General features: G+C 41.1%; 1 protein-coding gene across 4 annotated transcripts in view; it reads left to right on the top strand.

The window, feature by feature from the left end:
* Nucleotides 1–449: 449 nt before the first annotated feature.
* Nucleotides 450–16,243, top strand: part of ARHGAP29 (Rho GTPase activating protein 29) — a 54,434-nt gene continuing 38,640 nt past the window's right edge. For 3 of the 4 annotated variants that reach the window (XM_069789294.1, XM_069789295.1, XM_069789292.1), the window contains exons 1-2: nt 450–598; nt 3,457–3,802. In XM_069789294.1, the coding sequence (XP_069645395.1) occupies nt 3,541–3,802 (262 nt within the window). In that variant the 5' untranslated portion in view covers nt 450–598; nt 3,457–3,540. Of the gene's footprint in view, nt 599–2,641; nt 2,658–3,456; nt 3,803–16,243 lie in introns of those variants that run through there. The other variant, XM_069789293.1, reaches the window with a different exon arrangement.

The raw sequence follows: 16,243 nt of genomic DNA, 5'->3' as shown, positions 1-16,243 counted from the left end.
CCGTGCACGCACATACGCTAAACGCCCGGCAGTTCTGAGCTCCTTCCAGGAGGAGGCACGGGCCGTGCCTCGCACTGAAGCGGCGGCGGCGGCTCAGCGGGGCGGCTGCCGCGCGGTGCTCCTCGGCCGGCTGGACGATGCGGCGGGGGCGGGAGGGCGAATCCTCCCTTCCCGTGTCCTACCGGCCATTGTTCGACTTATCGGCCCCATCTCGCCTCCCGGCTCCCCAGCGCCGGCTCGGCTCGGGTCGCGCCGCCCCGCGCGGCCGCCCCGCGCCGCCCCGCTGGCCCCGGGCGCGCACCGGGCGAGCGGCCGCCCTCCCCCGGGGCCGCGCTGCGGGACCGGGGGGGGGGGGCGGGTCCCCAGGCACGGCCCCTGGGCGGGGCACGGGCAGAGCCGCGCCCTGCGGCGCGCCGCCGGCCAACGGCGGGCCGCGGGCGTCAGGGGGCGGCGCCGGGAGCGGTGGCGACCCCGGGGACGGCGGCTGCGGCGGCGGCGCGGGCTGCGCTGTGGGGAGGGTGCTCCATGGGCAGCGGGGCGGGAGTGCGAAGGGCCCGCGGCGGCTCGGCTGCTGCCTGCGCTCGGCCGCCGCTCTCCGGTAAGGGCCGTCCCCGGGGGAGGTGGGACGCGCCGCGGCGGGAGGGCGGGGGGCGTCGCCTGTCGCCGCCGGGAGGAGCCGCGGGTGCGGCGCGGCGAGGCCGAGCGGCCGGGGGAGTGGGTGCGGCTGGAGGGGTCCCTCTTCCGCTCCCGTCGGGCCCCCGGTGCGGGTCTCGCCCCTGCGAGCCCGCCCCCCCGCCGGACGGTTCCCCAGAGCGGACCCCGGGCCCACCTCCGCCCTGCCCCGCACCTCGTGCGGTCTGCCGGAGGCGCCCCGGCGGCCTCTGCCCGCTACCTGCCGCGCCGCCGCCCGCCGCCCTCCGCCCCCCGCGGCCGGGCGGCTGAGGGGAAATCCCTGCCCGCGGAGGACGTGCGGTCTGGCGGCGGCGGCGGGCCGCCAGGAATGCGCGGCGGGGGCAGGGCGGCGCCCCGACCCCCGCCCGGGGCACGGGGAGCGGCCCTGCCCTCGGCCGGGGGGCTGGCGGCGGCCGAGCGACTGGGCCCCTTCGGGAGCGTCTTACCTTTTTTTTTTTTTTTTTTCCTTTTCCCTTTCCTTTTTGTTTTTTTTCCCCTCTCTCTCTACCCGGGAAATTGTGCTGGGAGAGCAAATTTCTGAAATATCTGGCGCTTTATGGGGGCGTGGGGGGTGTTTCCCCCTTTTTCCGTCGGGACTGGCAATGGCTTGCTCTTAACCAGACGAGTCTGGAGGCGTTTATAGAAAAGCTGGTGGACGCTTTTCGTTTTCAAAGCCGGAGTCTCCTGAAGAAATATGAAACGCTTCTCAGTAATGAAAGGCATGTGTTCTGTGAGGGAGACTTTTCCCCATCTGCCTTGTAATGCAGGAGGAGCAGATGTAAGGGCTAGTATTTGTGAGGAAAAGGTGACTGTTGCGCTCAACTGTTCAGTTTTGGTTCTGCTGCTGCTTTACAGCAAAAATTTCGCTCAAGTTTTCCCCGTTCAGAAACACTGTCATCACTCTTGCGATTTTCAGAGTGGTGTCATTATTGTACTACTTGTTGCTCGTCTGAATAAAGAAAACCTGCAACATATCTCTAAAATAACAGCTTTAAAAGCATGGACTTGCTACAGGAGCAGGTCTAACACATCACGCTACTTAAAGTTGACTCTGAAGCTGGCCAGACTTAAGAGGCATGTCTTTTAAATAATATGAAAATCTCTATCTCGATATGAATAGATATCATGCTTGCTAAAAGGAGAGAAGGTTATGTGGCTTTTTTTTTTTTCTGTAATTGCAAGGCGGAATTGCAAAGTAGCTTTGTAGCCATGAGAATTATATGTGGGAACAGAAGAAACTGGCTTAAACATTATGTTTAATGTAAACCTCACTTCAATCTACTTGAGGTGTTTGGAATTGCTTAATTATCTGCATTATTTGTATAGTCTCATGTGTACACTTATAGGTACTGACTTTAAACAGTAGACAGAAATTAGAGCAGTTAATTTGTGTTAAATTCTGAAGTTTTCTTCCCCTTCCCCCCAGTGCACACTCCCTGGAAGGCCTGCCAGATTAATTACCAAAACAACTGCTATGACCACATTTCCTCTGATATTTTTAAATTACAAAGAGAAATAACGCAGAAATAATGGAAAAATAATTGAAGTGCGTTAGAATAACGCTTGTTGAAATACATAGTGGGAGTGTTCAAAATGTTAAAGGTGCTACTTCTTCAGTTGGGCTAATCAAATACAAACATATGTGGGATAACCTGTTTCAACCTGCATTTTTATATTGTCATAACTTTTAATTTTAGCGAAAATAGTTGAATTTGAGTTTTTGCTGCAGATATGTCTGGAACCCACGTTAACTTTTTAGCTGTCCTGTTCCAGTTTGGTGGTTTTTTTCCTTGCAGTGTTTACCATATAGTGTAAACATTGAGAATTTCTCCTGGTGTTGAGAGAATAATAACAGGCATTGTGCAAGTTGCTGGAACCATACCTGACTCTGCCACCTGGAGTTTGCCGCTTTGAAATGAATCGCTTAACCTGACATGGGGAAATTTGCAGTGGCGTTCTGTTTTTCCTAAACAAAAGGAATGCAAGTAGTTGCTTACTTATACCAATATAATCTCCCCCAAATTTGTGCATTTTTATGGTGGAACTTTTAAGGTGTACTAAAGCAGAGTAACACTCTTCAGGATAACTGCATTGAGGTTTGCAGATAAACTTTGATTCTAAAATACTTTTAAATCTCTTCACTTTTCTATGCCTTTCCTTTGATTGCCTTTCATATTAAAAGATAGCAGGCTGAAAAGCCCACATAACTTCTTTCAGGATGCTTTCTTTTCTGAGACAGACTGTGATAGGCCACAGTTTCTTCCTTGGCACAATCTACACAAAGAAAAGTCATCCTATCAGATCAAGGCTGTCTATTATCTTAAGAGACAGGATGCTGAACACAGCTTGGTGGTTGATGCAAGCAGGGATGTTGCTCATGGTCTATAGCGTGCCGAGTGTTTTTTGCAATTGCATTCAGTTGTAGTAACATTTCATGGTAAAGAACAGGTTTCAGGGTAAATGTAAAGAACGTGATTCTTAAGGTTTTGGGAATAAATACTCAGGGAAGAAACTTTTCTCACGAAATAAGCATGCATCGTAATTAGCTTTTGAAATAATTTCTGCATACTGTTGAATTTTGTGCAACACTGCTGTATAAATTAAAATAACTTCAAACAGTCAAAAACCTTTATAATACTTCAGTTAAGCATTGTGATGTGAAGCAGTATCATCTTGAAAGAAGTTTTGGATCTTGTCAGTACAAAAGTATTGCTTCACATATATTTCTACACTAATCAGCATTTTTCCTTCTCCTCCATCTCCTTCCCCCTCCCAATTTTTAAGGGTTTCATCGTTGGCTTGTCAAATGGACATTAAGCGACGCTGAGTGTTAACCGCGAGAGCTCTATAAGCACAGTGGCTGCTGGGATGTTGCGACAGAACGGTGGAAGTAACAAGCGTGGTTTGGGATTAGCCCGACTGTCTACCTCCAACTTCTTCACCATCTCTAATTCAGGAAATTGGGGAATGGGGCGCAGCACCAAGAGCAGCTCTCTGAGCAGCATTAGCTCCAACTCTGACTGCTATGATAATCCTGTTGTGGATCCAGAATATATCATGCAACTGGTGAATGATGTCAGAAAATTTGCAGATGTGCTACTCTATTTGAAGGAAGCCATTCTTTCAGAAGGTGTGTCAGTTGTTCTTTATTCTTAGTTCTGAGATTTTCTGAAACTCTCACAACTCTGTTCATATGTTCTTAACTAGTCTTTACTGTGGTTATTTCCCCTTACCCTTTACCTTCCCCCTTTATCCTCCTCTCCTCCCCCCCCTCCCCTCCCCCAGCGTGATGATTACGGGAAATGGTGGTTGTTAGTTTGGGTTCTGTATTTCCTCATCAGAACACTGTGCAATCTGTTTCATAATCATAATGAGGGAAAATAGGCTTTTAGCAGGCTGTCTAGGCTGATGCTAAAAGTTAGTGAGACCATCAACTGATTAGTTTTTAGCCATATGAATGTTTTTTGTAATTCCAAATAATTCTGTTAATATTTCAGTGATGTTTCTGTTTTCTAGGCTGTTTTGGTTTGGGTTTTGAAAGTCTTATGCACTAGTAGTTTGAGTTTTAAGGTAGAATGTAACTCTGTACTTTTTCCCTCTACAAGATAAGTATTTACCATCTTCTACCAGCAGGTGGAAACTGCAAATTTTCTTGCTTATGAGGAGTGTACATTATTGTGTGTTACTATTCCTTTAGGGAAATGGTATTAGTCTATTTTTGGTCATCAGCAGGAAAGCTTTTATCGAACTTCTACAGAAACGTTACCATGTTAATAGCTGAAATGACATCCAGAGCAGTTTTGTATAAGATGTCCTGAGTGCTGAGCATTTGCAGTCACCTCTGTTTCAAGTGAGTCTGCACACAGCTGAAATAGCTCTGCCAAAAGGTGCGAACAAATCTTAATAGAGCAAAAATTTGAGACTAGTGATCACTTCATGTCCACAGTGTTTTTGCTGAGTACACAGGATGAGCAGAGTTATTTGTGAGGTGGGGTGTCTGGCGTCTACTGACACTGAAACGGGCATCCTGTAGGAAGGGACTATCAAAATACTGAAGTGTTCTAGTTGCCACGCAGCAGCTGTTAGTTAATGTTCAGTTTAAAATTTTGTACTCAAGATCCAAAAAAACTAACATGGAAGACAGGAGTTGTCTTCTTGTTTTATACTACATTGTGGAATTAATTTGTGAAAACAGTGTTGTCCATTTACAGGATTGTTAATTTATAAAGGAGAGATGTTTCTTTTCCACAGTTGGGAGTGTTCTTTTTGACCTCCATCCCAAAAATTCATTATATGAGTTCTGTAATATTGGGCTTGCTTACTGCTGTCTGGAGACAACCTGGAAGCTGCATAGTTTGGATTGCATTTCTCCATCTTATTTATCTTTGGAAATGTTTACAGTTGTCTGTCCAAAAATTAATAAAAACTTATTAAGGTGATGGAACAGACTTCTTACACATAAAATTCTGGCTCATAATGCTTGCAGCTTACCACCATCCTGTGATTAGTTAACATGAATTATTCCAAGGTGAAAACAATTGCAGGGATGGGAAATTATTTTCTTCCTTTTTGGACAGCATTAATCTATTGACTTGATGTAGATTTTGTTGACTAGTAAAGCTTTGCTCTAAAGTTTATGAAATAAGAACTAAAAATAAATTCTGCTACTAGCTACAGGAAAAAAAATATTTTGAAGTGTGTATGTTGCATCCATCTTCAAGCAGTTCAGAAGTGGCAAATGTAAGTGGTGCGACAGGGTTGCATCAGTGAGCTCTTGTATTTGCCTGGTAAGTGTTCCTAGAGTCTGCTGTAGGTCTTTCAGCCTCTAACCGCTATTCCTTCAGTTAGCTTCTACATCTACTGTTAGTTGTAGTATTGCCACTTCGGCAGTTTGTGTAAAAACTCGTTTCTATACACGGTAACTTCGCTCTTGACCACGTGGCTCCCTGTTTGCCAGGGCCGGCAACTGCTGGGGTCTGCATCAGTAGGTAGGCTCATTCCATTGGGGGTGTGCCTTGAATTTTGTACCGACTGGTGGTTGTGTTCCAAGGCAGCTCAGATGACACGAGCAGGGAAGAGCCTAGCCAGTTATTCACCCATGGTTCACTTAGTATCACTACATCAGGAGAATGTTATCTTGGATGAAAAATTTAAGCTGTTTTAGATTATAACATGTATTCATGTCTAAACTAGATCATAAGTGCCTTTGGATTATACACTTGTGCTGTGTTTTGTACAGTACCAATGGAAGTTGATATGTAACATGAGTAAGTTGAGATCTCTTTTAAGGGGAGAAGGTTATGTAACTGAAATCTGTAGATTTCAAGGCTATTTCTCTTTGCATTACTTATGCTAATATAATTTAATTTCTTACAGTAGTCTCATTGTCATAAGGCTGAATAAATTTTGGATATTACTTTTCAACAAAGGTAAACCCAGCATTGTGACTTACTTTGTTGGTTTTCAGACTCTCACCCAATAATGTTTGTTGTATAAACCAAATCTAAAAAACTTGGAATCTCCTTGCTGGCACCAAGTAGGAAACTTGTTTCTTAATGGTACTTCACATAAAAAAAACCAAAACACCTCCATCCCACTGTCCTCAAAAAACCCCCACCCCAAACCCACAAACAAAAAACTCTCTGAATGTAACTGTAGAGTTGAAAAGTTTGTCAGCTGTTTGGACATGAGGGAGCTGCAGTTGCCTCTTGTGTTGAGTGAAATACCGTGTGTTCCACACACTTCAGTTCTTGCTGTCTTTTTTTAAATTGCCATTTGAATCTAGGCATTGTACTCACTGGATGTAATGATCTGTTATTAGTGATCCAACTTGAGGCATAAGATCAAGATACTTTACCAATGTCTTCATTAAAGAAGAGGTCTGGGCATTTTTTGAACCTAGGTCAATGAATCCAGTCCTGTTTCACAGGAAACTTTTTATTTCATTTTAGTTGATAACAGGCTGAACCTGTAGTGGTTGATCTGCACAAACAGTTAATGCATCAGTCTCTTGGTCCAGTCTTCAGTTAAATTTCCAGATGAGCAAGATTGTGTCATATGGCAGATATTAGTAGGGATAGTTATATTGTCACCATGTCTTTTGTGTTTGAACTGAAAGGTGTTCTTCATTTGTAGCACTCATACTTTATGAGGTCAGAGATAATTGAAATATATTGAGGAGAAGTCAATCTTCTTTCCTTTCTGATAAGAAGAAAATGAAAACGGTTCCTCAGAAATCCCTGCCTGGAAGGCCAAACTTGAGAGTATATGTTGAATTAATACCTAGAACACTCAGATCATTACCTGCAATCTGTGCTATTCTTAAGACTGTTTATTTGAGTTTTCAGTTGTATTGATGGCATTCTGTATTCTTGATGTACCCCAGATTTAATTCTTATTTCAGTTTTAATGTACATCCTAAGTACAAACTGTTATGACATAGTGGGCTTGAAAGCTCGTGAGTTTTCTCTTTGTGTTTTGAGTTCCAGTAGTAACTTTCCAGCTATGGGCTAAGAGTGTGAGAACCTAATTGTTGCTTTCAACTTGCACCCCTCTCTGAAAAGGTAGGACATACAGTGAAGTACAGTCTAAAGGCTGGAGCTGTCTGTGATCTTCAGAGGTAGTGGCACTGAAGAAGAGAAGTAACTTTCCATGGTAGAGAATGTTTTAGGAACTGAGAATTTGTTTGCTTCCCACAGAGACCTGCTGTGGGTTTAACAACCTGACCACAGTATTGAAAATACTTAAGAATATGAAGTGTCTGAGGTATACTTAAGGTAAATCCTGTAACTTGAAGAGCTTAATTTTTGTCCCAAAGGGTTTAATGTGTCTGTGAGTAAGCACTGTTGAATTTTGCATGTAGATGTCACCCAGCCTCATAATATGTTCTTTTGGACAATAGGAGCTACGGGGTAACTCCTATATACTGGAGTCCAATCTTTTCAAAATATAAGGATGCCTATACCTCGTAGAAGTTGTATAGAAAGCATGTAAGCCGCTTTTGGGGACAAAATATGCAGGACTTTTCTCTTGCAAACTTTTATTAGAGAATTTATCAGTTCAAAAGTAGTATTGCTTATTGTACAGGTATGCAAAGTTGAGAGTCTTTTTAAGAACAGATATTTATGAGATTGGTGACACTACAGTCTGTGCTGTTACTGCATATAATAAATTCCACTGTTCCTTTAAGCAAATGATGCCACTGCGTGGTCTTTGCACAAATGAGATTCATTTACTCAGGTTTAAAAGGACCACACAAAAGAATATTTAGGACGCAGTCTGAGTTCTAATTAGCAGATATTTTGCTAAGTGTTTCACTTTTAAACGGTAAATAGTAGCTTTTACTTGTATCACATCAGAGATGGGGGGAAACATTCCTGTTTCCCTAGTCTGAAGATAATTAGCTACTAGTTTGTGACATCTGCTTTTTTTTTTTTTTTAAGGAATGTAATGTATGCTTCATACTGTAAGGTCTGCCCTTGGGACTGTGGGAAATACCGTTTCATTACGAATAGCTGTAAGGGTAAAATTTGCATGTGGTTTAAAAGTGCAGGAGTAATTATAGTTTAATATATAATCTTCTTGACTGTACTTCAGAATATATTTTTAAATTATTGCTTGCTTTATCACAAACTTTGAAGTAATCTTCAAAGTGTGATATTGTGTGCTTCATGTGGGTAATTCTGCATCCTTTTCATGAGCAAAAACTTTTTTCCTTAAGCTCATCCTATCTTCAACTAATATAAATTGAAGCTTATTTGAAAATGTTAATATACCCTTTCTTCCAGATATCTTGGAAAACAGAATAGCAAGACAAAGCTCTCAACTTTCATTGCAGATTTCTCTTTGAGGATCAGATTTTGCTGCCTGGTTTCTTAGAGTTTGACAAGCTTTTATTTTTATGCCCCCCCCCCCCGCTCCCCCCCAACTGAAGCAGTGGTACAAATACTGGTGAAGCTGGATGGCCTGGTCAGGAATGTCTGCATCCTCTTTATAATAGCACCAATACTTTCAAAAGGATCAGGAATGCTACCTAACTTGAAATCTGTCAGGTCCTTATTTTTGAAGGATAAGATATTCTGCCCAGTGGGACAATTTTAAAGGTGTGTCAAGTAAAATAGTTTCCTCAAAATAGGGAACTTGTAATCTCTAGTGACATCAAAACCTTGTTTTAGCACCACAGAGACTGGTATTAATTGCATGCTACACTAAAAGCCAGAAGCTGTCTAGTGAATATAGTGCCTGAGGGTCAAAGATGAATGATTTCTCTTCAGCCCTTCCAGGCTTGATAATGTATGCTTTTTCTAGTACTGTCCATATTTTTAGTACGATTAAAGTACTGTAGTATTTTTAGCATTTGATTTTTATTTCTGTATTTTCTTATAGTGTAAAACAAACATTAAAGTCCTTTTTCTGAGGCAGTATTTTTGAAAGTCAGTTTGTCCTGTTTTGCTAGGGAAATCTGAAGTTCATTAGCTATTGCAGTGAAGATTACAGATTGAAATGATGATAATTTATAACACTAGGTGTAATTTTGCTGTTTGTTCTTTATTCCAATTTTCATGTTTCTCAATGAAAGGTGCTGTCTTTGATACACCTTAAATTGGATGTATTTACCTGTCTAATGACACCTCATAGAGTGCTTGGTAGGTGGGCAAACTGCTCTAAACAAGGATTTGATAAAGCGTTTGCCTTTCTTTGCAACAGTGTCTGGAAGGAATGTTTGGGGATTTTTTTGTTTTGAGGGAAGTAGGAGTGATTTCTTTAAAACTTTGTGGAAGATGGTGCTGGTTTTCTGGTTGATAGTATTTTGTGTCCTGAAAAAAAAAAAAAAACCTTTATGGGAGAAGGGAAAGCAAAATGCTGTCAGGGCAGCTAACTTTCAGGGACCGTGAGAACATAGTGATTATCAAATGCATAAACAATCTGCTTGTCAATTGATTAAATGACCTTCAAGAATCCTTGGGAAAAGGCAGAGGAATTCATGTAAAGCATTACACATTGTTTCTCTTACTCCATGTAGTGCAAAAAAAGGGAAAAACAAACTGTCTAGTAGATAATAAATCCTGTTACAGAAATAACAACAATTGAGGATGTTGACAAATAGTCTGAAGTGGAATTTTAATGTTAATCAATTCCAGGATCTACTGCAGTGTTATATACTTGTAATATCTGAAGAATAATTCTGTAACTTATTATTAAAATATGACCTTTTTTGTACTTCGTAGCTCTACTCAAACTTGGTCCACAAGGAACTAACTGCACATTTTAAATGTAGTAGCTTGTTTGCATCCTTTACTTGTGAAGTAAAGGATGAACGATGACATTGTTCATCCTCTTGCTGAACAGAGGTGTTAAGGTGTTAAGAGGTGAATTCTGACAATTTGTATTTGCTGCTTGGATGTTACTGTTCTCATAGCAAAGTTGGCAGAAGTGACCTTGTGAGCCACAGTAGTGGGGAAGCCAGGACTAAACCAGACTGGGGTGGGTGTAAGGCAGCTGAAAGGAGTAACTTCTGAAGGCGCTCCTGCAGAAATGACAGGTTTTTTTTCTTCCCCACCAACAGCTGAATTGATGGTACAGTTCTGTAACTGTTGAAAATCTACAAGATGCATCTGAAATCATTGTTTTCTTATTATAGAGCTTGTTATGTTTAGAGCTCTGTTTTAAACCATGCTAATAGTGTATTTCTACAGCAGCTTAGAGAAGAGACTTTTAAGTGTGAGCTGCTGCGATCTCACCACTTCTTCCTGGCATTGGCAGTAGTTCTCTGGTGACTGCATAGCAAGCCAGTTCTCAGGGCAGATCTGCCTAAAAGCTAGTCCTAGGAAGAAAGGAACTAGTTTTTAGCCAGATCAGTTCCATGAGCTGACTGTAAGGCTGTACTGAATACCAGCAAAAGAGGGAGAAGGAGGCTGGCAAAGGAACAAGTGGCCAGAGGTTAAAATGGAACAAGACTGTGAGGGTCTAGGCAGAGTTGGTGTGGCACTCCACCCTGTCATTACAGCATACGCTGCTAAACCCTGTACCAACTCTTTCGTCTCCTCTACTGAATGCTAAGTTTGACAGGGGTATAGGAAAGGTGGGGGAGGGGGTGGTGGTGGAGACAACAGCAAGTAGAAAATGCCCTTTGTAGATGGCAAATTAATCAGCCTTCTTTAGCTCTGAGCTTTTGGTGCATTTGTATTTGACAGTCATCTTTTAAACTTGCCTTCCTAAAACCTGCAAAAATGCAAAGACATATGTTCTTCCAGTCTTTCTGACCTGGAAATTCCTTAGCATACCCTTTCATGTATCTCCAAGTAGTAGTCACTTCTAAATATTAGTTCTGTCAATCTAAAATTGAAACTGTTCTTTGACAAATGTGAAATAGTCTTTCAAGCTAAGAGAAGTAAAGGATGTAAATAAGAACAAAGTAAATACTTCCTGAAATTTTTTTTTAACAAGTAAAATTATTAATAGGAATGCAAAGCTAATAGTAGGGATTATTTTTTTTAACAGCTTCTGATGCTTTTTATGGCAAAACTCAGAGGAAAAAAAATAGACGGGCATGTAAGCTGCTTCTCTTAGTCAAGCTCTGGGTTGACAGCAAGCCAGAGACCTCCTGGTCATTTTCCCATGCTTCCCTTACTTTCACACTGTACTTTCTTCCTGGTCTCGCTCATGAGCAGGAAGCACTGTGATCCCTGGCAGTGAGTCCTGTTCCTGTCCAGTGCCAGATTCCTCTAACCTGAGAAGTTCTGCAAAGAAGGCAGAAGTTTGATGTACTCCAGAGAATGCTGTCCATAAAATAACTAGTGAAGCCTGAATGAAGGCAAGTCCACAACAATCCAACAAAAAGTAGTTTCCAGTCGATGTTTATGGGAGACAGCCGTAGCTACAGACTGTGCTTTTCCCCAGCTGGGAGAGAGAACTTTCCACCTTTCTTTCCATTTTATTCCAGATTGTTCCACAAACTGTTTTGCCCAAGCTTCTTGTTTTCTACAGGTCTGCCATCTTACAGGCTTTTGTTAGGGAGTCTTGGACTTTCAGATGCTGTGACCAGAGCCAAAGGAGCTGGGCATTTTCTTTTGCTTTGCAGGTTTGCAGTATTGGAGCACTGCTTAATTAATGGGCAGTCATGGAACAATTTTGCTATTTCCAGTACTCTGAACAAGCAGAGGAAAAAAAACTAACCTCTTCTTGAAGTTCAGTCCAAGCAAAGCTGTGTTCTTTATAGTCAAAGTGTAAGCTGCCTGTTAAATGCAGGTTGCTAATATTGGATAGCAAATGCTGTTTCTTCAGTTTCAGGGAAGATTGAAGTTATTATTTAACTTAGTGGACCAGCAGATAAGTTTGTGACTGATAGTACTACCCCTCCCCCAGTTGCATACTCCACATTCCTTCAGAACAAATGTTCACTTGTTGCTATAGTGTCTAAGATCAGCAGTCAGGAGGGGGGGTATGTGTGTGTGTCTTGAAGGCCTGTGAATGCTTAAAATGTAAAATCAAGCATTATGTGCAGTCCGGATATTTTTGTTGACTTAAAAAATTAGCATATCTTTCTTTAGGAAAACTCTGAACTATTTATAAGAGAGCACAGGCATTTTCCATTTTTGTGGTGCTTCTGAAGTGCAAAAAATGTAATACAAGGCAAAATTCCTTTCTTCCTTCTTTTTGCATTTCTGATGTACAAAATCTCAAAACACTTAAAGAGCCTTAGCTAGTTTGTTAATTGGAATCACCTTCCCTTTCCATCACAGCTACTAGGCTAATGAAACTGAAATTGCAAGATTAGCAAGATCAAAGGTGAGTAGTAAGGAAGAGGTTGAATAGTCAGATTTTCTTTTTTGAATGTAAATGTAAAGTTAGGCCTTTCAACAGCAAAAATTCTTCTAATACAGTTTGTAACTTAAGAGACTGGAACACTTGGACACAAAAACGTGTATGTCTCAAAGAACTCTGCCCCAACAACTGAAAGATAAGGTTTGATCCATATCCAGTGTGAAGTCTTGTGTTCTTAACAGCAATTCCTGTGTACATGTAGGAGCTTTTGTGCTTAAAACAAAACCCCCTTGCCCTAAATTAGTTTCCTACTCTTGGCAAAATGTATTATAATGTATCCACAGAAATATTCCATCTTCTCATTTCTCTGATGCATCAATTTATCAAAGTTGCAGTGTAAAACAACATCAATACAAGTAATTTTTGTATGCTTAACAGCATAGTTATGAGTTGTGGCTGTCATCTTAATGATCTTGATTTCATGAAGGTTTCGTAGACTAAATCATTCCTTTTCCACCAGTTTCATTGGGAGTGTTTGTTCTTCCTATTTATGTAGCTAGATCACAGAACTGAAGCTGACTTGTTTCTTAATTCCATGCAAGTGTTCATCTAATCTGGCAATTGTGGTGACTTGGTTATGTTAGATCTAACGTCTTGTTAATGGATTGGAGTTAGAACTGTGTGGCAGGGTAGGAGATGTGATACAGAGCCTGGACCTTGATCTTTGTAGGTAGCCGTTTCCTTTTTTTAAGTGAAGTAGGACTTTTATGGGGGCTCATTCCATTATCTCCATAAAATGCCTCTTTTTGTAGAAGAGTGAGGTTACTCATGTAAGGTTGTAGAAATAGGTTTTTGGGTTAAACTTTCAACTTAATGACATTCATTACTGAACAGTGTAACTGAAAAACAGAGGACTTGAGGAATTTTTTTGTAGAGCCTGTAACTTAGCTGAACAATGGATTTTTCCTTTTTACTGTTTTTTCCTTGTTTACTGTTTGAAGGCACTTTCTTGGGCTAATTTTTAAAGATGTGTAGGAATTCTTATTTGCCAATTTTGGTTATCTTTATTTTGGAGACTCTGTCAACTTAAAACAAAGGTTGATTTATTAAACTTACCTCTTCAGAGTTATGTTCTGTGTCATGACTAAACTGCTTCAGATATTTGAGCAAGTCCAGTTATTGCTTAAATCTGAAGTGACAATGAAAGCTGCATTATTGTTTAAATTTCAAATGACAATGAAAATATATCTACTGCAAGGAGCAGTGAAAAGCTTTTAAAGGAACTTTAAACAAGACTCTTATCTCTGGGGTTAGGGCACTCAGTTTTACATAGTCCTTTTCATTGCGAAGCACCACTTAAAATGGCTCCGGTTGCTTTGGTCTAGAATGATGATGAGAGAATGAACGCTGGTACTTTGGTGTCTCACCTTGTATGTCTGTATGTGAAATAACATACAGACTTTATTTTTTAATGTAAATGGGTATTTGAGAATGTATGGGAGAAATAAGAAAGCATAAGGTTCAAATTCTGTTGACTTAAGCCATTCAAAAGAGCTATTGTAATAATGTAGCATGTTCCCTTTTCCAAATGTGTTGATTGTGCTGTGTTAAACTTGGGTTCAGGGCCCACGGTTGGGTGTTGCAGCAGTTCATTACATTTTTAAGAGTTCTGTTAATACTTCTTACCTGTGAGATGTAGAATGACTGTGGTATTAGATGTGTTGCTATGCATACTGTGAATGCAAAAGAGAAAAGGAGGCTCTTATTTTGGAAAGAATAAAGTGTTTCTTCTAGCTCTTGCAATGTCTTAATCCTTTTCTAGTTTTAGGAATCTGCAGGATGTGGGAGGCCTGGTGAGGAAGTTTCAGCTAAGATGCATTGAAAATAATGTTGTCTTTGATTAAAATGAATTGCAGGATTGTAGATCAGTAATTCACAGGAAGTATATTTGTACAGCGGAGTTGAAGCACAAGCATGTCCTTTCTCTCACCCCATGCCTTTTTCAACAAGAGATTGTGACGTCTTTAGGATTTGGGGCCAAATTTCAGTTTTGTAGCACAGGATTTCCAAAGGGTGCTCTTCTCTGAGCATTGTATTGAAATTTTTCCAGTTCATGCAGGTGTCATTGGTTTAGGGCTCTGTTGTGAACAAATTTAGCACCTCAGTTGATGTTCTGCTCTTGGAGTATAGCATATTCTTAGCTCTCTCTGTAAGATCAGATGTTGCTGAAATGGTTATGGACAGGGAATTCCTGAAGGATTAGCTTAAAGCCTGCTCAATGTTCATGAATTCCTGTTGCTGTTTTAGTATTGATAGTGATATGAATGGATTCTTCAGTAGGATGCTTAAGTTATTCTGTATTTTTGTTTGTTTTCTGGGGATTGTTTTTTCATTCATTCATTGTATATAGGGTATATAAGGTACTTTGTTCTAGGTGCTGCCACAACTATGGAATTAAAAAGTCTGTCCAGAAGTTCTTCAATGCTGATAATGTGGAAAAAAATGTTTACTGGAATCACTACAGTGGAGGTACAGAGAAACAGAACAGTGCTGGTCAACAAAATGGGCTGTGATCTCGGCGCAGAAGTAGGTTAACCACTGCCCGCAGGAGAGCAGTTGAAGGAGGCAGCTTTTTGGAGGGATAGTCCTATTTGTTTTGTGCTTCTGTTTGATAAGGTGCAAATTGTTTATTTGAAAGCTTAGTAGCATACATGAATTGTGATAGCTGAGTGAAGACAGTTAGTGAAGGGCCTTGAGAAAGTGACCATGATAAATAGGTTATGCAAGTGATGAAGAAGGGGAAACTATAACAGTAGGATTAAGATTGCAGAGTGGTCAAATTAAATGCTCTCTGGTATTCCTGCTTAAGCCCTTGTTAAGAACAAGCAAACAAATTTGGCAAGGAATGGAGAACTCCTTCTAGCTGTAGCTGGCTTTGGCTGATGACTGGACATGAGATTTTAGAGAAGGTGGCTGAGAACTTAATTTGGAAAGCAAGCAAGAGGTCTGGACCATATAAATAAATCAGATTCTTAGTAATGAGAGAAGTTTATTGTACAACATCAAATGCTGCATGCCACTGGATGAAAAACTGAATGCATGGGGCTACTATTCAAATATGTAGTTGACCAAGTTCTGCCTGATTCTGTTATAATTTTCACATTAAGTAGATTTTACTGGACTGCATATCCTTTGGTTGTTTTTTTAATTTAGCATTGACTAGCTGGAATGACAGCTTCAGTAGTACTAGGGGGAAACAGCTGTGTAAATCCAGAGCCATAAAGCAAAGAGATTCTGTGCTTTGTCTTTTTCACCTTTCTATTGGAAAGTATTTGTGAAGAAATACTACTCCATTCAAAATCCATAGTGAGCTGTGCAGTGGGTTACTGTTGTCTTTTGGGGTGTGCAGCTGTGGTGTGACATCAGTTACTGCTATAATGACAGTGTAGTGTTGTAGTGTTTTGTCTCCTCTTCATATGAAACAGTCAAAGATGTTTTGGTGTGAAATACCTGATACTGAAATGTTATATTGCAGAGCGGATTGACTGTTCCTGAATCTAAGAAGTGGGAAGATTTTGAAAGTATTTCCTCTTGAGCATTCAAATGTCTCATCACTCTGTGCCACCTGTACAAGTTATATAGTCAGGCTTTACTCTCTTGGGTGGTTGTTTCAGCAGGTCTTCAATGCTGGAACTTCAAATAATTAATCCTTTATGTTCACCAATTTTTTAGACAACTAATGGTACTGGCTGCTGCCTTAGTGATTTGAATCCCACTTAAATTTTAAGTTGATTTTGCATACTCTTTT

Source organism: Haliaeetus albicilla, chromosome 8 (assembly GCF_947461875.1).
Source record: "Haliaeetus albicilla chromosome 8, bHalAlb1.1, whole genome shotgun sequence".
NCBI classification, from domain to species: Eukaryota; Metazoa; Chordata; class Aves; order Accipitriformes; family Accipitridae; genus Haliaeetus; species Haliaeetus albicilla.
The sequence above is the reverse complement of the archived record's forward strand: the minus strand, read 5'-3'. Positions and strand labels throughout refer to the sequence as shown.